At 42.4% G+C, this 23,515-nt stretch overlaps 3 protein-coding genes and 1 non-coding gene across 6 annotated transcripts; 2 read left to right on the forward strand and 2 right to left on the reverse strand.

Annotated features, from left to right (window-relative positions):
* Positions 1-216: 216 nt before the first annotated feature.
* Positions 217-289, reverse strand: TRNAE-CUC (transfer RNA glutamic acid (anticodon CUC)). Its single transcript has one exon. It is a non-coding gene; the product is annotated as a tRNA-Glu (tRNA).
* A 4,913-nt stretch (positions 290-5,202) lies between these two features.
* LOC136462819 (serine/threonine-protein kinase BLUS1-like) lies at positions 5,203-10,513 on the forward strand. 2 transcript variants are annotated; one of them, XM_066461867.1, is made up of 16 exons: positions 5,203-5,825; positions 6,701-6,958; positions 7,124-7,251; positions 7,363-7,404; positions 7,491-7,572; positions 7,647-7,715; positions 7,789-7,959; positions 8,025-8,090; positions 8,342-8,410; positions 8,496-8,618; positions 8,704-8,765; positions 9,057-9,154; positions 9,370-9,455; positions 9,993-10,054; positions 10,142-10,185; positions 10,271-10,513. In XM_066461867.1, the coding sequence occupies exons 1-16, from the start codon at positions 5,619-5,621 to the stop codon at positions 10,306-10,308; spliced, it is 1,605 nt and encodes a 534-aa protein (XP_066317964.1). In that variant the 5' UTR covers positions 5,203-5,618; the 3' UTR covers positions 10,309-10,513. The 2 variants fall into 2 exon arrangements, 1 of the variants encoding a protein (XP_066317964.1); XR_010760820.1 differs by lacking the exons at positions 9,057-9,154; positions 10,271-10,513 and having other exon boundaries at positions 5,204-5,825; positions 10,142-10,184.
* Positions 10,514-11,741: 1,228 nt separating this feature from the next.
* On the forward strand, positions 11,742-15,802 carry LOC136462820 (uncharacterized). Its single transcript, XM_066461868.1, has 8 exons — positions 11,742-12,122; positions 12,221-12,345; positions 12,445-12,482; positions 12,924-13,034; positions 14,275-14,354; positions 14,574-14,610; positions 14,929-14,970; positions 15,321-15,802. Exons 1-8 carry the CDS (start codon positions 11,862-11,864, stop codon positions 15,386-15,388), a joined length of 762 nt encoding a protein of 253 aa, XP_066317965.1. The 5' UTR covers positions 11,742-11,861; the 3' UTR covers positions 15,389-15,802.
* A 3,770-nt stretch (positions 15,803-19,572) lies between these two features.
* On the reverse strand, positions 19,573-22,338 carry LOC136462821 (gamma-glutamyl peptidase 5-like). 2 transcript variants are annotated; one of them, XM_066461870.1, is made up of 4 exons: positions 21,666-22,338; positions 20,161-21,394; positions 19,856-20,080; positions 19,573-19,767 (listed from the first exon to the last, which is right to left on the reverse strand). In XM_066461870.1, exons 1-2 carry the CDS (start codon positions 22,176-22,178, stop codon positions 20,975-20,977), a joined length of 933 nt encoding a protein of 310 aa, XP_066317967.1. In that variant the 5' UTR covers positions 22,179-22,338; the 3' UTR covers positions 19,573-19,767; positions 19,856-20,080; positions 20,161-20,974. The 2 variants fall into 2 exon arrangements, with proteins under 2 accessions (XP_066317967.1, XP_066317966.1); XM_066461869.1 differs by having other exon boundaries at positions 19,856-21,394.
* Between the last annotated feature and the right edge of the window lie 1,177 nt (positions 22,339-23,515).

A 23,515-nucleotide genomic window follows, 5' to 3' on the forward strand; every position in this document is an offset into this window, starting at 1 on the left:
GTAAAATTTGTCAAGAGCTTTGTTTTGTATGAATGAAAATATACTGCATCTATCCTAATAATATGCCATTTTAGATCTGATCAAATTTATAAAAAAAAACTATTTATAATCACCGAATAAGCCATTAGATTTTGAAAGAACACCTTCCCACCCAAGCTGCACGTTTCCCATTTTCTCGCCAGAACAAGTGCGCAAACGCAAAAGAAATGACAAAAATTCCGTTGCCGGGACTCGAACCCGGGTCTCTCGGGTGAGAGCCGAGTATCCTAACCAGCTAGACTACAACGGAAGCTGACCACAACGGTTTCTAAAATTTATAAAACAGTAAATGGCACTCGACAACCTTGGTCTGGGCCGAGAAAGTGCGGCTGTGGCTTTGCACTCGATGGTGGCCTTTGCGAGGCGGCGGGGCATTGACCATCCGAGCCAGACGTATAATATATAAATTTATTTGTTGGTGCTTACTTAAAACATCGAAAGACAGCATGATTCTGCATCGTACGCACTGGGGCAAAGCTAGTCTTGCAGAGAAAAAAGAGGAGGAGCAAGCGTGCATGGCTGCAGTTGCAATGGTGGACAAGGGTGGCGTGTTTGGTAGCATGGCAAGCAAGGGTTCTGGTGGACTGAGAAGTGGCAATGGGTTTGTGTGATCGTATAAACGTAGCATGTTGACTAGTACTACTACTTGAATCTTGAGGTACTCCACATTGACCCTAGCAACATGAAAAACCAGCAAATGTTGCCCATTGCTCAGAGCTCAGTACATTGTGATAGTTGACCTCTTTGCCTTTTCTGTTTTTGCTGTATTTCTGTTTTTTATGCAATAGTTGATATAGGATTTGGCTATCAGTGTTAAGTAATTCCTGCTTTACGTTGCTTTTTTTTATCAACCGGTCAAATGGGCAATCCAAATTCCTTTGTTACCCATGCATTGAAAGTGACGTGTCTCTTGTGCAAGTTGTGGAACCTATTTCTAATTTGATACTACTATTTTTTTTAAAGCCTCTCATCTGGGTAAAGTTGTAGTATTTGTTCATGCACGAACACACATGCCCACACTATCCACACACACCACATGTACACAACTAGATCTACAACTACACGCAGATTGGAAGACCGCGTTCTTCTTGAGATCACCGAACCATCTATGGCTCCGTAGGCGACGGACGCGTCACAATCCCTTTGTGGCTCCAAGCGATAGAGGCTGTAGATTATTTTTGGGAATAAATCCCGGTGAGAGACATGAGTCGATTCAGGGAATCGAACTTATGCCGGCAGCGAGCACACCTAGCTCTGCTAGCCACCCGAGCCTAGCTCGGTTCTCGATACTACTAAATTTATTGTGCCATTTCAGTGCATTTTATACAGAGAAATATAATTTGATCAGATTTGTGTTTAATATAAAGGGCATGTGATCCTTATTGAGCAACTAAAAGATTTGATATTTTCTTTGGTTTAAGTACTCTTTCTGGAGTACTGAATCAGTTGTTAGAGCTGTCCTTTGTGGAATAACATTTGGTCTTCTAAATAGTGAGGTCTGTCTTGCCGGCTACACTTCAAACACCATGAATAATTACTGCTTGCATGAGTAATTTTGATACTTTGGTAATTTTGAAACATCAATTACACCTGGTATTTGAGCGTCAGTGTTCAGTAATTCAGTATTCTATGTAATAATTTGGGCAAGATTTCTCATGTACTACTCTTTGCCTTATTGTTTTTCAAGGATCTTAGCTGGAATCAGTTGAAGGGTGACATCTCAGTCTTACTGCCTTGTCCTGCTTGCTTGCGCTCCCCTCCTTTCTTCGGTGCGTTGCCTTGATTTGGTAAAGAGCTGAAAAACTGTTTTATGCAATAGTCTGACTAGAATCATTGTTTTTTATGGAATAGTTGATATAGGATTTGGCTGTCAGTGTTCAGTAATTCCTGCTTTTATGTAACTTGCTTGTCTTATGCCACCATAAGTGGACTTCTATGGTCTGACTAGAATCATTGGTCTGATGTAAGTTAAGAATGGCTTAGGTTGTAGTTTGGTCGTTTGGAAAGTTTTCTCTTGTAGTCATTTTTGTCTTATTTGTTTTTCAGGGACCTTAGCTGTAATCAGTTGAAGGGTGACATCTTGGTCTTAATGCCCTGTCCTGCTTGCTTGCCCTGTTCTGCTTGCTTTTTCTTCGGTGTGTTGGCTTGATTTGCTAAAGAGCTGAAAAAAAAGTTTGCTAATATACGATTTTGATATATGTGAACAACTTTTTGTTTGCCCAGTACAGAAATGCGATTTATGTGAAATTTTATGTTCAGATGGGGCCTCCAAAACAACCTAAGCGGTCTCCCTTTACCAACATCACTAAAGTGTGTTCTGGTGAGCAAGCTGATTCGAAAGAATGTAAGGATGATTCTAAAGAACGAAAGAGGCAACAGAGCCGGCTTGTTTTTTCAGCGAAGCGAACAGAGCAAAAAAAAAAAAAAACGCTACTACAAAAACTTCGTGAATACTGCCACCAGAAGAAAGCTGCAGCTACTGTTATGAAATCACCGGAACCAAAAATTCAGATAATGTTTTGAAAATTATGGTTACTCTTTCAGTACCTGAATACTAATGTAGTCGCTTTCACTCTTTCAGTATCTGAGTACCACCTCTACTTTAAGCAATACTTAATTTCCTCATTGACTTTGATGTAGTAGAATATTCTTAGACTTAAGCTATCAACCAATCATGTCCTGAAAGGTTAAGCTCTGAAGTTTCTTAGAATGAATGAGAGCCGAACACCTGAGACTATTAACTGCTGGTCCATCTCTACTTTGCAGCAGAATTTTTAGTGTTTGTTGATCCTCACAGACTCACTGTGCCATACATCTTCGCAGTTTCAGATTGAGCTGGTTCCTCAAGATCTTATGCAATAAGGCTGGTGTCTTCACCAAGTTGCTGGAAGCAACACGACAACGTTCTCTTCTGTGGCTATGATGAGAGCGTCTTCACCATTTTTTGTCGTCACTGGAGCTAGAAGACTTAAAAACATAGATTTAAATTGTAATCTTGACTTTAAAAGAATGTGTTCTTACAAGAGCTTGCTAAATTCATATGTACTTTTTATGCTTATCAAGTAACCCATGTTTTTAGAGAAATATATATTCATGCACACATCTCCAAACTCCAAAGTGCAAAGCACACTGGCCATACAGAGAAGGTGAACTTAAGTCCCTGCAACGTAGGAACCATCTTCTTTGTTATCGCAAAATTGGATTTGTTTTCTTTCTTTTTACTCATGGATCACATACCGATCAAATGTACTGTTCACCGTTTTTCCTTTGATTTTACGGTTTTACAGTCTCTTTGTGGCTCAAAACATGTTAGGATTAGATAGATTTTAGTGTCGAATGATCTAAAAAAGTCCATGCTCCTCTAATTGGTTTGGAAATTTTGTAAAAGAGATAGTTGTGCAAAAACTTATCGGCCATACACACTCGTTGGCACTGTTATCAATGTGGCTTAGAATGTGGCACTGTTTATTTACACTTTTGTTTGCTTTGAAAATTTTGAGGCTCCTAATCCATTATTTTTTCTCATTCTTATTGTATTGAATTGCGTTCAAAATTTTGATACTCCCGTACCGACGCACGTGCATTTGCTAGTACTGAACATGGTATGGCGCAGTAGCAAGTACAGGACTCCGTAGCATTCAGTAGAGTCGGTTTGGCTGGAGCACGTGATAAAACTGAACGTCCGTTTCCATCTCAGAAAAGTCTGAACAGCAACTTGTCTTCGATCTTGATTAAGGGGAAATAACAAGGCTTATAAGCCGTACTTTTTCAACCAACGAACAGAATTACTTTTAGTCATGGCTTATTTATCAGCCAAGCGAACAAGACAAGAGTATTAGATTCTAACCCAAAATGATTTATTCATTTTCATATAACAAATTAAAGTGGACGAAACACGTACGGCTACGTGTGCATGCGTCGCCCAATTTGGTCCTTTTATGATACTATACTAGGAACTTAAATATATCACTAGTTTGTTTCAAAATGCGACAACTTAAAATGCATATATATGGGTTTCTCACTGGTACACAAATATTTTTTATGGTCGGCTCAGATTTCTTATACAAACGGTTGACATAATAAACCATATCTAACTAAAATAGGAAGCACTGTAGCTAACGAACCGTCTTTGAAAATCCATTTTCATAGATGGTGCTGTTAAGAAAATCGCTCTACAGATACATCTAATTTTAAAAATGGTTTTATTAAGACACCCGCCTTCAAGATGTAATTTTTCGAGACGGTTCTTTTGACTCATCCGTTTCTAAAAAGGGACTAAATTCTTATTCGTGCTTTGGACAGACGAGTGGCGGAACACTCTCCTAGATCTACAGCTTAAAATACTTATTTCTTTGAAAAGGGCAATTTGACCCGGCCTTCTTTGGAGGCCAGCTTAAAAGACTTTTGGGTTGGGAGAAATCTATTTAAGTGTTTTAAGAGACAGGATGAAACGGTCACGGCGGATGTAAAATGCGGAGACAACACTCCAGCCTCCAGGCGTGCTGCTGCTTTGCATCTTTCTCGCGCCTTTGGTACAGTACAGTGTACAGGCCTACAGCTACAGGGTATAGTAACCTACGGTTGCGCATCACATGGTTCTCGGCAGGGCTCACATTTCTTTGTAGCCGACGACCGTATCATCCATCACGCGCCAGGATTCGAGATCTCACTCGCTTTCATCGATCCATCCCTGTGACCATTTGGTGACCAAATTAATTAAACTGTACTGAGGCAGAGCACTGTTGCGTTCAATTTGCACAGGATTGGAGAAAGAAGCTACTAAGGGCCCCATGCAATGCTTTTGGCAATATATATATAGTAGTATATATTTCTCCCGTGCCATGTCGATCGATCGTGTATTCGTGTGTGTGCATATATGGTGCAGCGTATACTCGAACCTGATACGTGATTAATAACGTGATCAATGGCGACTAATAAGCTAATACGATTTGTTACTTGTTTACGCGGACCGGCCGGACCCAATCATCATCCGATCGATTGTGGAGTGCAGGTGAAGTGTATGGAGTCCAGTCCAGGTCCGCTCGGCTCACAGGTCTCCGGGAGAGAGGGCGATCTGTACTGTACCCTGTTTCCCGGTTAATCCGCCGTGATCTCTTTCCCCTTTTGATCAATGCCGGGCACGGGCCGCCGATATGTTTCTCCTCCAAGTCCTCGTCCAGTTCGTCCTCGATGAGTGATGGAGAGGTCCCGATCGATCGTGGGCGATCTGCATCTGCTCGACCACCACCGAACCGAAAGCCCCCGCCCGCCCGGCGTCCGGGCCGAGATATACAACCATATAAATATCGCGCTCCCCCGCAACGGCCACCGCTTCCCCGTCGTCCTCCTCGTTTCGCTCACGGGAAAGGGAGCACGCGCGCACGCGGTCCTCGCGCGATCCCCCACCGCCTAAAGCCTCGCGCGGCGCCACCCCCGTGGATCCACCACCTGCGGCCTCTAGATCCCTGCCCCCCCCCCCCTGCCGATTCATCCGACCGATCGGTTCTTGATTGGATCGGGCTCGGCCTCCCGTCCGCGCGCTGACGCCCTTCGTTTTGGCATAGGGGGAGGGGGCCAATATGTGGACGAAGGGGAAGAAGAGCGCGTTTTTGGCACCGAGGGACAGGAAGCGGGAGTTCCCTATCCGTGCCGTGGACTACGAGCTGCTCGAGCCCATCGGCGACGGCGCCACCGCTGTCGTGCACCGCGCACGCTGCCTGCCGCTGGGCGGCGAGGTCGTCGCCGTCAAGATCATGAATATGGCGCACCGCACCGAGTCTGACGTGGTAAGTACGTAAGGCACTTGTTTCGTTACTCATCAAACTCATGCTATATTGAAAGTTTGAAACTGACTAAATAAATTACCCGCACCAAAAGTATCAATTCGTGCAAACTTTTTTATGGTGTAACTAACTGACTTTCTTATGGTGTGACTAACTGACTTTCTTATGGTGTGACTAACTGATTTGTGTGTTATGCTAATTATGCAACCTTAGGAACACATCATCTCTTGAGTAACTTCAGTTCTTGTAGTGGCATATGTAAGCATACCTACTAGTCCTTCGGGCGCGCCCATGCGCGCGGTGCACGGGCCCCACATATTTTTTTTTTGAGAAAAGAAAAGAAATAATCAAAGGTGGACTGTTTTTCGATTTGAGAAAAATCAGAGGATGTTTTCGCAAAAAATGATGAGAGTGTCTATGGAGCGCGGGTTGAATTTCGATAAAGTGGAGGCCTTTTTTGCAAACAAACCAGTGCGCATCCGTTCTGGACTGCGCGTCGATTTGGAAATAACATGAGGCGTTTTTTGTAAAAAATTCTGAGAGGACGTCTGGAGCGCGGGTTTATTTCCGAAAACTGAAAGGGGTTTTTCGTAAAACGACCGCGGCTCGCCCGATCTGGACCGTCCGCGCGGCCGATCGAACGGCCATGAAATAACAGCGACGTGGACGTGCTGGCTGAGCGAGCTGGCCACAACGAATCATATCTTTAGATATGTGCATATCAGGTTTGGGACATGCGTAAGTTGAATAAAGGTTTAGATTCACCATCAGTATCCACCAGAGAAAAAAAAGGGGGGAAAGGGTTATATTAGCTACTACTCAAGAGGCATGAAGCGCAAATATATAGTTTGGGTCACTTACTTTCTTTTGTTTTGCAGAACAATGCTTCGGAGGAAGTGAAGACCATGATTATGATTGACCACCCAAACCTTCTTAGCGCATACTGCTCGTTTACAGAAGGCGAAGCCTTGTGGATCGTAATGCCCTACATGGCTGGAGGTTCGTGCTACCACTTGATGAAGTCTTCGTACCCCAAAGGATTCGACGACGAGAACTTCATAGCGTTTGTGCTACGCGAAACCCTGAAAGGTTTAGAATACCTTCACGAGAATGGTCACATACATCGGGATGTAAAGGTATGGATCCTTTAATTTGTCATTGCCTCACTACGGCTATGCATCATATATTGCCTCACTACGGCTATGCATCGGTTAACCAATTAAAATAAGAAGGCATTTGATTTGTACGTATAATTTTACAATAAGAAGGCATTCAATTTGTTTCATTATGCATGAACACAGGCTGGAAACATACTGCTTGATCAAGATAAAGGAGTCAAACTATCGGATTTTGGAGTTACCGCCAGCCTTTATGATTCAATAATCAATAGACATGGCAAAAGAAAGACACTTGTTGGGACGCCTTGTTGGTAGCAAAAAATAATGCAATTTATAAATTATTCAGCTATATAGTATAATGCATTTCATATTTCCTTACACAATACTAACGTTGCTCTCCACTTCTTCTTTTTCCTTCAAAGGATGGCCCCTGAAGTTATGGAGCAAAAGGATTACGATTTCAAGTATATCTTGTTACCTTGTTACTGTCATCGTTTAGTAACAGTTAAGTATAGTTGTTGATTTGTTTCCTTATCTAAAAAAATTACAGGGCAGATATTTGGTCGTTTGGAATTACTGCACTTGAGCTTGCTATTGGCCATGCACCATTTTCTAGCCAACCTCCAGCAAAGGTATTGCATCAATTTAGTCTATATTGTTCCATCATAATTATGTGCTTAACTGAGGTTTATGAAATGCCATGCAGGTTTTTCTCATGACGTTGCAACATGCCCCTCCATCACTTCATAACACAAAGGAGAAGAAGTTTACAGACGTATGGTTTTAAAATATTTTCTAGGCAATTGATTATGTGTGACTATTGATTCATTTCTTGTCTTGTTTTGTAGTCTTTTAAGAGTATGATTGCCACTTGTCTCATTAAAGATCCAACAAAGAGGCCACCTGCAAAAAAGCTATTAAAGCACCCATTTTTCAAAAGATCAAGGTCGGACCATAATGCCGTGAAATGTATGCTAAATAAATTGCCATCATTGGCTGAGCGGATGCAATTTATAAAGGTAAAAGTATTGTACTGATATGATTTTGTAGGTTCTGAATAATACAATATACATATTTTAAATAGGAAAATGAAGCGAAGTTGCAAGCAGATAAAAAACCTCTTGATAACTGCAAAGAGAAAGCATCACAGGTAAATACACATTCATATTATTTTATTAATATAGTATACTTCTAGTTTTCCTTTAAAGTTCTAATAACTTATCATTCAACATGTATGTTTTTAACTAAATATAGTACATAGTGAAGTGGGATCTGTTAAGTGAATGTTTACTAACTAAAGCTATGATCCATCCATGGATAATGTGACAATCTTATAAGTACAATAATGTTCTGTTAGATGGTATATATATCAATTCTCACTTTAAAACTCTGATGAAACAGGAAGAGTATAGAAGAGGTGTGAGTGAGTGGAATTTTGATATTTCAGACTTAAAAGCACAAGCGGCATTGGTACGTGCATATTCACTAAGTAAAGTTTTGAAATAATGTCTATATTTTTTTATTTACAATTCTCTAAACTTTTGTTTAATTGCAGTACCCCGATGAGAATGAAGCAGAAGACTTTTTACGTTTTCTATTTGAACTTGACATTGTTGATGAAACTACTCAGTTAAAAGATATTAGAGCACAAAGTCACTCTATAAATGATGATAGAATGGTAATATAATTTTAAGTGGTTTCATAGTGATTTATTATTACTAGACAACACAATGTATTTAGTAACAATAAAGCTACATTTACAGAATGTTGATGATGATGGCTCAGGAAAATCAAATTCAACAAGTCCGATGTCTTTATCTCAAAGGTTGGTTTTTTTATTTAGATATATCTGGATGTTGTGTTAGTTGTTTGTCAATTATACCAATATTTTTTACTTGTCTATAAACATTATTTTATCCTATATGATTTGTTTGCATAAATATAAACAAGTTTATTTCTATTTAATCTTGCAATAAACATATTCTTATTTATCAAAAATTGTCTTTAAGGGTTGGTTGTTTATGTGTATGTTTGCTTTAGTTGCACAGGAATAAATTATTTGATCTAAGGTACAGTTAGACATATGTTTTTACCTAACACAAATTGCCTCTATCAGTGTGAAACAGCTTGATAAAGGAAGTCCTAATGGCCTCGTGTGCAGTGAGTCATTTGAAATTCATTCCATATCACCTGCTAAGCAACTGACAAGAGCAGGCACGTTTTAAATTCTTCACCCTCAAAGTAAAATTTCACACATATAGTTATATAAACAAACAAGTTTATTAATGTACCATAACATGTAATATATGCTTTTATTGAAATTTATATGTATTTTTTATTTATATATTTCATTGCATTGATTAGAGATATAAGGTTAAATTTAGTTGCCATATACAATAAGACGAATAATGATGTTATGTATTGGGCAGTTTCTACTTGCAAGGATGTTGATGAATGTTCAGAGAAAACGGCTTTTCAGAAGGGTCGTTTTAAGGTGATACATGATTATAGCAAGGTACAATTATATAACTTAAATATTTTGTTTCTTGTCATAGGTGTTGATTTTGATTATATTATATATTGCTATACCATGATATCTTTGGTTATCAATGATTAGGCCTTTAAGCTAATTAACTAATAACTAATATAGTCTTCTCAAACTTAATTTTCTTGGTTATGTTTCATACTAGATTACATCTTCAATGTAAAATTGAAAAGTTTATTAGCGATTACTAATCTTATATTGTTATTAGTTAACTTGGTATTCTGGAGTATGTACCCATAAAGTAAGAACCTGTTATTAATCTCACAATCATACCTATCATCCTTCATATATTTGATGGTTCAACCATGCTGTGTGACCCAACTTTTGCATGCATGGGAGCAACAAAAACTCTAGAATTTGCAAAGCTTTTGCATGATTGCACCCATGTCTTGTTACAACTTTCAGGAAACCATTTGATAATACCTTGATGTTTGTATATTAAAAATGCCATACTTGTCTCAAACTTGCATTACACTGAAATTTTGGTTCAAATATTTTTTGAGGCAGATTGAAGGAGCAACGCCGAGAGAGAAGGAGTTATTAGAACGTATCAGTAGTTTAGAGCAAATGTAAGTTTATGATTTTTGAAATGAGTTATTATTATGACTAGTATAAGGTATTTTAAGAATTATCTCACTAAATTTTTATTATTATAGGCTTCTTGCTACCCAAGATGAAGCTGAGAGGCTTAAAGCAAAGGGTAAATATACTATAATGTTGCTATAGTAGCACTTCTTTTAGACTTTTAATCGTCACTAATTTATTTGTGTTATATTGTTTGTCAGGGTCAAAAGGAGCAGAGGGATGTCTGCAGCAACAATAGTAGTGAAGTGAAAGTTAATTTCATTTGTTACCTAGGTGATGCTTGTAATGATAGTTGTAGTACGTTTTAACCATAAAAGAGTTCACTGAGTTGATTTGGTGGACTATCTATTAGAAACCATTTGTGCATTATGTATTATTTTACAAATATTTCTTAGATCTTTCCTTTCTTCTTAGATGACTTTATAAATGAGATTTGTTATATATGATGGTCAAGTGTTATGGCGTGTGATGCATTTTGTACTTGATAATGTGGATGGGCAAATCACGAAGCGGGACCGGTGTACGGTGGCATATAGGTTGTAGGTTGATGGTCTATGAAGATAATTTAGTATTCATTTTATATACCATTATCATATAGTTGTGTTTGTACTTTGTTGAACTTGGATGGTATGTGTATTATCTTTTGTTAAAAACAATAAATGTGTTGTATAATTCATCATTTCATGATTACGTTTCTAAATTTCTTTTACTCTTTTGTTATTTGTTATTAAACCAATTTGACACAATCCCAAATTTACCAACACAATTTCAACACACAACAAACTTTTGTTAATTTGTTTTCTTAAAACATGTTTATTATGTTTTTAAGAAACATATTTTAAGTTATTAACTTATTATATTATATTGTTTTTAAAGTGGATTTACATATCATTATGTTTGGGCACTATAAAAACTAGTTTTTTTTATGTACGCCATGCTAATACTACTTGTGAATAGTCTTGTTAAAATGGAAGTGATTACAGAGAAAACTAATACTTCATCCATTTTAAATTATAAGTTGTTCTATTTTTTTCTAGATATGATAGCTTTTTGCTATGAATCTAGATATACACTCTGTCTAGATACATAAAATTTACTATGTAATTTGAAAAGCTAGAAGGGCATAATTTTATGTAAGAGAAAAGATGATTTTGCCCTAGCTGGAAGAAAAAAAAGTTGAGGAAGCCATGTGCATTTTAGGAATTTTGCTTCTATAATGAACCCACTATCCAATTATAATCCAGGAATCCAAATACGTTAAATTATTATTTTTTATAATTTAGATTCTTACAATCCAATCCCTCTACTATCCAGATTCTCACATCATCTTTGATGATCCAAACGGGCCCTTAATCCCTTATTCCCATCCTATAAGTTCTAGGCGGGTTGAGCTGGGTTAAAATTCAGACTAGGCTTAACCCAAGACGTATAAATTGTTGGGCTGTCACTATTTTTTTTTCACTTGGGGCCCTACGGGCCGGGCCTCATTCCTTGCCAACCATGGGCTAACCGCAACATTGCATGACTCTGCGGAACGGGAACGGTAGCCCAAAATGGAAGGAAACTCTCTAGCGCGACTGATTCGGCAAGGCACGCGATCCCCGTGTGCTGGGGCCCAAATTAGGGGAACCCCACGTGATCCGCCGAGGTCCGCCCGCCACGCAAGCTGGGCCACTGGGTCGCGGGCGGGCACGCGCCGGTTCCGCGAGCGACGCGACCACCCCGGCATCCGCGGAGCATGCGCTGCGCTGCCCACCGCTCCTCCGCCTGCTCCGGCCTCAGCTAATACCGATGGGTGGTGGGAGCCGAGCCCTTTCCCTCTCCTCCCTCTGCGCCACCACCCTCGCCGCCGCCAAGCCCCCGCAGCACCCCTTCCCCTTTGCCCCGGCACACCGCGCGCTCCCCCACCGCCTCGCCGCCGCCATGTCCTCCTCGTCCTCCCCGACCCCCGCTGCCCCCGCCGCATCGGGCGACGCCGGGGCCCCGGCCCCGGCCCCGGCCCCTTCGGCGTCCAACGCCATCGACTTCCTCACGCTCTGCTACCGCCTCAAGGTGAGCGCCGGCGCCCCCGTTCAATCGCTTCGCATTTCCAGGGCCGGCTTAGTTGGATGGAGATGTGACGGTGGATGGGAGTGTGGATGTGATTGCAGACGACCAAAAGGGCGGGCTGGGTGAAGCGCGGGGTGCAGGGTCCCGAGTCGGTGGCCGACCACATGTACCGGATGGGCGTCATGGCGCTCGTCGCGGCCGATCTACCCGGCGTCGACCGCGACAGGTGACCCTGACCGTTTGCTCTGCAGTCTCTAGCACGGCAGTACTTAACCTTCTTACGGTTCCGTTTTCATACACTGTTTATTTCTCCTTTCATTTACAGGTGTGTCAAGATGGCGATTGTGCATGACATTGCAGAAGGTATGGTCTCAGAAGACTTCTATCTAGATGGTTTCACTGAAGTTTTGGGGCTTTGTATGAGATGAGGAGTGTAAATTGTGAATGTGGCAGCTTATTACTACCTGGGATGTTGGTAGATGGTAACTAGACCACTGGATACCTGTAGTAGGAATGTAGGATGTGCGTTCAAGTACTCATGCCATGATGAGCTACTTGTTTGGCCTTTGCTGTAGGTCTAGTCAAAGTGTGAAACTTAAACTATGTGCAAATTTTCCTTTCTTCATTCACAGTATTTCATTGTCTCAGAAGCATGCAATATGGCACTCAGCTTAAAAAAATATCAGTGAGAATGAACACATGATTATGCCTTGCATATATATACTCTTGCTGCTGACTGCTGTTCCTGAGCCGGCTAGCCTGTTGCTGGCACTAATTGCCCAATTTTGCCTTTTGGTGCTCCAGCAATTGTTGGTGACATCACCCCTTCTGATGGTGTACCCAAGGAAGAGAAGAGCCGCAGGGAGAAAGAAGCATTGGACCATATGTGCGAGCTGCTTGGTGGAGGTTCAAGAGGTGAATACCAAAACTTGCAATTGTAATACATTTAACATATTGTGCTGTAGGTATCGTAGGCTGCTACCACGAATTGTCTTTTCATGATATGTAGTTATATGAAATGAATGTGATGCTATTGGAAACTGACAACAGCTTTCTAGATGACACAATAGTTTAGACTTAGTGGTTCCAGTATGTGTTCATAGTGCCACAGTTCATAGGAAAAAAAGAATAATATGCGGATGTCAATGAATTTTGTGATTTTGCTATACGACACTTTTCACTTCCATCAGGGAAGCACATCAGGACCTGGAAATTATTTTTTGCCTATACTGAAGGGCTCTGCTACATAGAAATCCAATGAGCATTTTGTGTTCTCATTTTTTTGATACATAGTTAAACTTTAGATATTATTGAACAATTCTGAGAGCATTCACATCCCTTAGGTGTCAAGGAAACTCTTGATAACTTAAAATTACTCTGAGACTCTTTTCAGAGAAACTGTTCTTTATACTTGTCTTCTTTTTATAAGGTGTATTAGGGTTTGAGAATTTTCTTCAAAGGTATGCTTTGTCCAATAATTTCCCTTACAATATATGAATATATTACCAATTACTACAAAACCAATGTCTCACTAAAAGGCATGTGAAATACGAATCTATTGATGTATCTTTTATGCACTAAATATACAAATATTTTGACTTGTTTGATTGATTTTTTTGAATCCTAATATGCCCTACATTTTGAAATGGAGGTTGTAAAGATAAGAAATGCCTATCTAGAAGCCAAAACCAAAGAGTTTGTCCTCTTATACATTTGGTATACTGCCATTATTGTTCAGCAAATGTTGATGCCTATAGTTTTTTGGAACATGATATTGTAATAAATGGTGATAATATTATTCCATCTCTAATGTTTTTTTCTACCTTGAAGCCTTATGGATCCTTTTATTATGCTCAAATAGCTATCATAGCATCCAACGTTTTTGCCCTGAGAGTTCCACAACATAGAAATCCAGTATTCAAAACATAATTAATCGCTGAAAAAATATTGGAGAGCGTCGGCATCCCTTACTTACATGTGAAGTGGACCTTTTAGAACTCAAAAAAGTCAATCTCAGGCTCCAGCCTTTTGGAAACAGTTCTTCATGCTGGATAACAGATGTTCTCTGTACAAGCCAGACTAAAGAGTTTCTGTGATCTTTGACACGTTATATATAATAAATACTCGCCTTTATCTGCATGCTGTTGTTTTGCAGCACAAGAAATTCGTGAACTTTGGATGGAGTATGAGGAGAATGCGTCTTTGGAAGCAAAGGTTGTCAAAGATTTTGATAAGGTACAGTTTCATATTTCATACCATCAAGTTGGTGGCATAATGGCAACATCTGTCTGAACCTATCAGATGGTAGTCCTTGTGACCATTCAACAGGCAATGCCATATAACTGGCAGGGTGTTTAGCTAGTGTAGGCAATCATTATGACCCTGACCTGTGGCTCCAACTTCTTCCTTTTCCTTTACATGCTGTAATCTCGTGTTTCTCTGTTATATTTCCAGATTGAGATGATACTTCAAGCTCTGGAGTATGAAAAGGGTGAGTTCATACTGGCGCTCGAATGCACAAGTAGCTATAAAGTACAGACCATGACTATTAAAATGCAGTCATCAAGTATTCTTGTTGTAATAACCAAATAAATGGATATAGTTAAAATCAGCTCACATTTTCCAAATATAGCACATCTTTTGCATCATTTGTGCTTACGTCGTTATTCAATTTGCTCCACTGCCTTCTGGGTGTGAGAAGTAATACATATAATCCATATCCTATCACTTAACGCCCGGTAAACTCCTTGTTGATCATGAGATGGGTTAACAGTATCACACTTACGCCTATGTATTTTAAAATTTCCAGAGCAAGGACGTGACCTTGAAGAATTCTTCCAATCAACAGCAGGTGTGATTTTTTCTCTCTCTTTCCATTATGTTCTCAATTTTCATGGGCATCTTAGCACATAATATTGAACAGTTCATCTAAGCTGAGAAGGCTGTTCGTCATTTTTTTTTTCATTCGTACACTTGAAATATGTTTTTCTGAGATAATATAAAATTCATCATAAATTCAGAACATATCAGTGCCTGAATGATTATTGTTAGTTAAAAGTTGACACTACCATCCATGATGGTTTCCTTTTATCATGAACTGATACATGTCTATGCCTTTTTATTATTTGCTTGCTCGATCTCTTCGACTTCACAATGTACTAACAACCCCCCCCCCCCCCCCCCCCCCCCCCCCCCATGTAGGCAAATTTCAGACAGACATGGGAAAAGCATGGGCAGCGGAGATTGCATCGAGAAGAACAACAAAGTGATCAATTGATGCTCATTTTGGCTCGGTTTCAAGATAACCTGCTGGCACAGCATTTCTGTTGAACTTTGCTTTTACTAGATGATACTTCAAGGTGGCACTGAGACATAGGCTTACCTTGCGAATGTGAACATCACCACATTTCTTGGCCCTGCCCTGACCCTAAGGCATATTGGGCCTGCGATACCAGGGCTCCAGATAACCCACTTGGGTAAGGAGTTATATTGGCTGTAGGTGCTCCTGTCAAGAGCAATTAGCTGGATCCAACGGGAAGGTCCAGCACCAGCTCGTGGTGATGTAAAATCCTTCACTTCTTGAATCACTGTACCATTACCGTTTCTCTTGTTAATTCAGCTTCATGGTTTCGGCCTTTTTAAAATTTAATTGTGCTATTGTTTTCAAGCATAATGAACCTGAATATTTGCTATCCATTTTGGTTGTTGATGATGACCTGAAAGTGCACTCATATTTACATAGTACAATGCTGAAGCCTACAGGAAGTGAGCATATCTTGCAAATATTTACATAGTACAATGCTGAAGCCTGCAGGAAGTGAGCATATCTTGCAATGAGGTATACTGGCATGTTGGAAACTCGCTGTCCGGCACCCTGCCCTCCGCTGCTTCGCGTGCCTCGTCGCTTGTTCAGAAGGCAGGCGCTGGCCCCTGATAGTTTTGGTGTAGTGCCAAAACCACTTGAGTTGCGTGTATCCAAATTATGATTGCAACTTCCAATCGACACCTGAAAGGCTGAAAGATTCACGTTTGGCTCTCACTCATAACGGGGGAAATATAAGTCGCAAAAAAAAGGGCAAATATACAGTGCAAACCTAAACCTGATAACGACCCACTTCCAATCCAACGGCCCTGCAACAACGAAATACCCCGCGAGAGCTATGGTTCACTCATGTTAATTCAGTGAGATTGTTGCAGTGAATTGACATGATTGAACCAAGCTAAAGCAGCTTGGGAAATGGGAACGGGGCAATATAGATTATCACCTTTTTTTTTGGACCGCAACTTATTTTTTAAGATATTTGTCTTCGCTTGTTTAGTGTAGCTTTCAGGCGTCAATGCAGTTTCTATCGTGATTCATGTAACTGGACGGTGAAAGGTATATGCTCAAGAAGAAAACAGAATTATAGCTCGCTTTCCCTCATTTTGCGTGTTTAATGTAAAAACCTTAGAAAGTGAGACTTTGTATACTTCTTTCTCAAGTCCCAATAATTTGAGTACACTGGCATGGTGATAAAAATCAGAAAGTAATATAGAAATTATTTTCTTAATATTTCTATAAAGAGTTTCATCGTTTACAGAAAGGAGAGGGAGTACCTTAATTATTACTTCCTCAGATCGAAAAAATATATCCATTTGTACATCGACACCCCCGATAAGATATGTGTGTATGCCCTATTGGCTTATATAAGTTGGCTTTATAGGTCATGGGTAACACTGCCTATGACCCATAAGTCACTTTATATAAGTCATGACAAATAGACTAGACACTTTGATTGGCGATAGGGAAGAAATTATATGATATGAAAATATTTTTCATAGTAGTCGTAATGTTAATCTTTTGTTGTCAATCTACGTATAAAAGGGAATTTCACCAACGGCCCTAAAGTTGTCCTAAGTTTTCAGGTAAGTCCAAAAATTGATCCACCACAACTAAAATCTGTTAGATTGATCTCTAATCTAACTGGACCCAACGGCCCAGTTGGGCCTTTGATTTGCGCCCTGATCGGGGGCGCCTAGCACACCATGGCTGGAGGGCCCCTGTCACCCTACGCTATATAAAGAGGTGGGGGCCGGCGGCTCTAATCACGAGGTTGACCTGAGCCGACCTCCCCACCGACAAACCCTAAACCCGATCTAAGTGAGGGGCGCAGCCAGTGACGGGAAGTTCCTCCGCCACAGCACTACGCCGTCATCATCTTCATCGCCGGCACCGCTTCACCGACCGTCGCTGCCTTAGCGCAGACGTCGACCCCATGGCGGACACAAGCGGATCCCCTTCCACTGTGGTCTCAGGTCTGACACGACCATATTCTACCTCTCCTTTCTCTCTAGTTCTACAGGCATTAGGAAGTACTACTCCTTTTATCCCGAATAGAATCAGTCAATGGCTAGATCTATGATCCTACGGTTCTAACAAAATCTGCCAACTTCTTCTAGTGATGTGGGGTTCTCTAAATGTTTTAGCATTCAACATTTAGTATAAACTTTTTCTTACCAAATACCTCCTGCTGAGGATTCTCATATGCTATGGCTAGTGGTAGTGTTTTATTACCAGTACTTATTAAATACACTCGGAGAACTCACCATTTTGGTAGTGACATACCAACCTCCAAGTGCTTATGTGGCATGTCACCACGACACCCCTCGTATGGAAATCTCAACTCTAGCATATATGATTGGTTGGAGAAGATGCCTTAAATATTTTGTTATGGAATGCTGCGATGGATGATCCGTCGCTATAAATATTTTGTTTTTGCGTTGAAACAATCAGGACACTGTGTGTTGGTGTTGCGGCAGAAACACTCCACGCTTCGTGCTTGGCAAAAGTTGACATTGAGCCACTTGACCACACCATGCATGATGAGGGTTTTATAATGGATTTCCCAGATTTGATCTACACACACCATCCTTTACTGAACAACACTGACACTGATGTCAGGCCAAGATCCAAAATGGAAAGCCACTTGTAAGCTGTAATCGAGTTGTGTCCATTTCAGTGGCCCCGCTTTCCTGCATGATATCCAACGGTCAGATAGAGTATATATCTTATCAGAGCATAGACGACAGACATCAATAGGCATTTATAATTAGTTCTTGGAGGCGTCCACGTTATTCACAATCTTATTGTATGCTTTCTTTTCTTGGACAGCTATCTACATAAGGTTTTCTTAATAAAATGTCAGTTTTCTTTGAAAACTCAACAAGGAATCTGCAGAGTAAATTATTAAGAGAGTTAAAACCATCAATCACATGAACTGAGCGCAGCTTAGTTAGTTAGGTTCTTCACGATGAAATCTGCATTCTAGGTTTAGTTATCATTCTTTAGATTTAGGATCGAACAACATTATTTTTTTAGTGGACATTTTTGTAGTTATCGTCATTTCTTTCACGCCACAACTTCTTTGTCACGCTACACATCCAACGTCGACATTTTTGTAGATGTTGGCATTGCGCAGGACAAAACCAATACATCATTTATTAGTATTGGACAAATACAACGATGCGATCTTCTTGCAAGTCAAGATCAAGATATCGTGGCCACATTATTATGCACGAGATGTTTGAGTATACTATATGTATATCTATCAGGTCACCAGAAACTGAAATTCTCGAACCACGTAAGTTCAATGCACAATGCATCTCACATTTGGCTTCCCAAATTACTGTCGTTGTTGCTGTTGCTGCGGCTTATGTGCAGGCCAAATTTCCACGGAAGGAAACGAGAGGAAGAACAAAATCTCACCACAAATTAACGGGGTACTGCTGTACTGGGGGCCTGTTTGGTTAGACTTATAATCCGGCTTATTCGGCTTCTTTTTTCAGCCGGAACAGTGTTTTCAGCCAATTTCAGCCAAGCGAACGGGGCCTATACTGCACGCCCAAGCTGAGATTAACAACGAAAATGCATCACTACGGGAAACAGTGACTTTGCCGAGTGCCCCAGGCACTCGGCGAAGCCCCAAATACACTCGGTAAAGACTTTGCCGAGTGTAACACTCGGCGACTAGCACTCGGCGAATTTCCCACCGGCAAACAGATGTTTGCCGAGTGTCAAATATCGGGCACTCGGCAAAGGGTTTGCCGAGTGTCAAAAAACACTCGGCAAAGTTAAACCCTCGGCGAAAAGGGGGTTAACGGCGTCCACGGTAACGAAGAGTTTGCCGAGTGTCAGACGGAAGACACTCGGCAAACATCTTCAACTTTCCCGAGTGCCAAGCCTCCGACACTCGGCAAACATCTACGTATTTGCCGAGTGTTAAAGGCAATACACTCGGCAAACATCTACTTATTTGCCGAGTGTTTTAACTTTAACACTCGGCAAAAAATTGCCAGAAAAACAGAAACTGGCCTCTTTGCCGAGTGTTACACTCGGCAAACTGTCCAAAACCCCCCTGTTTTTACTGTTTTGTTACGTATAAAGGGCCCCTCTCCAACTAAAATCACAGGCATGTATATTACATCACAAACATATATTAAGCATCACAGGCACACAAATAAGTTCTAGTTTATTCGAGAAAGTAATCCACAAGTTCTAGTTTAAACAAGTAATGCACAAATAATCCACAAGTCACTGAGGAGGAGGCCCTTGGAACCACTGCGACTGATACGGGTCTTGTGGTTGAGTATTCGAAGCCGCCGATTGATTCTGCACATAGGAGAAGACATGTGTGAGACAATATTGATATCATTTGAGCTAAGGAACTTGTCTAAATCTAATGTGTCAAGTGGCTCACAGGAGTAGTTGTGTGTGGCTGACGTGAAGAGAATAGCATCGGTGGCGGTGGCAAAGATTGACCCATGCTCGAAGTAAAATTCTGCATGTATTGGAACATCTGGTCCATCCTCATCTGATTTTCTTCCTCCATCCTCTGCCGCTCGGCCTCTAACCTCTGCCAAACCATCTGCTCCACCCTCGCCTCCATCTCCTCCCGTTGCTTCTTTTCTGCTTCCACCTGGGCCTAAAATATTTCATCGCAATGTTACAATGCAAAGCTAAAGTACGTAAGAACCAACGAATGATGAATGGAAGAGAAAGAACCTGGAGAGCCTCTATCTGGAACTGTGGAGTGGTCGGCCGTGGGCGTATCGCTGGGCTCGAGTCCGTGCTCCTTGCTCGGATCTGGGAGAGAGTGGGAGTAGAGGCCATGTCGATTACGCTGTCGCCAATCCAATACCGACCATGCTTCTTGCCTCCTCCCACCCTCATCACGATTTCTCCGTCAATATCCTGGGAGCACTCGTCACGCCGTCTGTTAGGACGGCGCACGCGCGGGTCACGTGCTGGTTATTGCCGAGTGTCTCATAGAGGCCGAGTGTTGACACTCGGCAAAAATTAAATATGCCGAGTGTCTGATGTTTGCCGAGTGTTGACACTCGATAAATAGTAAATATGCCGAGTGTCTCGGAGAAAACACTCGGTAAATCTGCCGTTTGTCGAGTGCCCGATATAATGCTCTCGGCAAACATAGAGCACTTGGCATTTTCACTGTTTCGGTCCTGTTTGGCTGCGAGGATTGCTTATTCGTAGCATTAGCCGCCGTAATTTCTCTGTGCTGGCACTGTAGAAGCCGTTGTTTTTTGCTGTAAAAATGTTCCAGCGAACTGTAGTGGTGCATTATATACGCGGTAAATTCCTGACCCAGCAGGCAGCAGGTTACGGAAAAAAAAAGACGACTTTTGTCCGGTTCACCTGACTTCACCTGCCGTTAGTACAAGTACAGTGTACCGTACACACATCGTCAACCGTAATCATGCTCGCAGTACCGAAACTGTAAGCCTCGTAACTCGTAAGTACTACTGCATCAATCATGCAGCGACAAGGCACGTAGTAGTACCAGCTGCAATGCCAACAACTAGTTGATGCTGGCGCGGTAGGCCAGCTGGACCGTCGGAGCTGTGCCGGTGAAGCAGCTGGTGGCCACGGCGACTGCGCGGCCAGCCACCTCCGGCGCCGGCGCCGTCGCGGTGGTGGGCCAGCTACCGCCGTAGTCGTCTATTGTTCTGCTTCCTCCCCTGAGGAAGCCCTTGCAGAGCGCGGTCCAGAACGCGCGGTCCGGCCCGCCGGTCTCCGCCGCCGTCCGCCGCGCCTCCTCGCCGACGCTCCTCTCGATGTCGTTCTGGTCGGTAAGACGGTCGATGAGGTTGTGGAGGATGTCGACGGTGTACTCCGGGTGGCCCTGGATGCCCAGCGCGTGCTCCCCGACTGCGAACGCCTCCACGCGCGTCTTCTCCGAGTAGGCCAGCACCGTCGCCGTCGGCGGGATCTCCCACACCTGCGTTATCACGCACCATCCAGACAATACACGTCACGCCATGTCGCCATGTATGAGAGTACCACTGGAGGTGGCGCCGACTGTGCATGCAGCAAGTCCACTGCTTTGTTGGTTGCGACTTGCGATTGATTGCGACTCATCCATCAGCGCTAGCGGCAAAAATCTGGCATTCCGCATGCGCATGTGGTATGCGTTCACCGATGCATCCACGGCCTAGCCTACGTACAAGGACGACCACACGTACCGCGCAATACAAAATATCAACACGCACCTCGTCCTGGTGAACCTCGATGATGGAGGCGCTCCGGGGAAGGTCGTCGCCGACGTCGAGGAACGGCAGCAGTCCGGCCAGGTCCTGGCCGTGCACGAAGGTGACCTTCCTGACGCCGACGTCCCATCCACTGCGTGCCCTGCCGACCCTCCCGCCCAGCGCGCGGCACAGCACCTGGTGGCCGAAGCAGACGCCGAGCACGCGCTTCCGCATGGCGTGGAGCGTCCGCAGCAGCGCGCAGAGGCGCCGGACCCAGGGCTCGTCGCCGTGCGCGTCCCGCGGGCTGCCGCTCACCACGAACCCGTCGTACGACGCCAGATCCTCCGCCGCCGGGAACTCGCCGCCGATCACGCGGAAGCAGTCCCACCTCTCCCCCTCCGCGCCGTCGCCGACGCCGCCGAGCGCGGCCACGAAGACGTTTCGGTACCCGCCGTACGCTTTCCGGGCGTAGTCCGAGTCCCACAGCGCCAGCAGCAGCGCGTACCGCCGCGCTGCTGGCTTCGCCGCCGTCATCGAGCACGCGGGGGCTCGAGCGCAGAGGAAGTGACAGCTAGCCACCTAGCTATAGAATACAAGCTTGAAGCTTCACTAGTGTAGTGTAACACCACCGATCGAGCTTTGCGAGCTCGACCGATTGAATCGATGGCGATGCAGAGCCAGCGAGAATTCCGGCTTCTATTTATGGAGCCGGCCGGCCGGGGGTGCGCGTAGGAGCCGGTCTGGGGTCACAGTCCCTGGTGAAACACGTGGCTTTTAATAATTACTCCTTTTATTTTATCTGATACAAATTAGAATGATATTCATTTGCTTTATATTATATTATTTATATTTATAAATTTATAATCATTGGATAGTATAATTCTTTACAAATTTAATCATATAAAGTCTGTATTATAATAGTTAAAATTTATTAGCCTAATAGTTGGACAAAGTGATATGCGTTGCGTCACATAAAATAGACCCGAGGAGGCAGTATATAACTAATCGAGCTCCCTGCCGAAGTGGAAGTGGAGATCCACCGGCCGCGGCCGGTTGCCCCCGCACGAAATATGTATCTTTTTAGTACTGTAATTGCTAGTGGGGTAACCTCCCAAAATAAATTATGCATGCATGGCCAGTAGGAGGTGAGGGCCTTGTCAGCTCGGCAGTAGGAGTAGGGTCTCATCAGCAATCAAATTGCTGAGTCACATGGCATGGTGTCGGCAGATTAAACAACAAATAGAGGCCAGTGAAAACGAACTCGGCCAGTTGGCACTTGGCAGCGCTTTGCAATTGCAATAGCCCTGTCCAAGTGTTGATCATAGTTGCTAAAAAGCCACGATTCTGTAGGGTGATTTTAAGATCTTAGTTTATTGGGTTAATTCTATGATTCTATTAAGTAGAATATACGATTTTACAATTCAGTAGCTATGGCTGTGCTGTTGTAGCTACTGTTGTAATTGTTTCTACTGCTGCTGCTATAATAACTTGTGAGAGTAAATTTTCCAACTCCTGTAGTAGGTAGGGTTCGAAATTTTGACTTTCACTGATTTTCGGTAAATATGCATACTAGCCATTTTGGTTCCATTTTATTAGTTTTCAAAATTTAGCCAAAACTTTACAAATATTTAAATACTCGCTGTTGATTTTTGCTCCTATTGTTCCCCCTTCAATATATATTTATGTCATAGCAGCAGGTAGACTGGACCTAGCAGTAGCCAATAACAATCACACCCGATCACATTGTATGATCCTATATGATGTCAGTATTATTGGATTCCCCATGTGATTCAAGAATCAAGACAGGGCTTGTTCTCCTTGTCTAGTCTTAGCTTGTTTCAGCTTGTTTCAGTTTATTATCTCTCACAGAA

This window comes from Miscanthus floridulus, chromosome 7 (genome assembly GCF_019320115.1).
Source record: "Miscanthus floridulus cultivar M001 chromosome 7, ASM1932011v1, whole genome shotgun sequence".
NCBI classification, from domain to species: Eukaryota; Viridiplantae; Streptophyta; class Magnoliopsida; order Poales; family Poaceae; genus Miscanthus; species Miscanthus floridulus.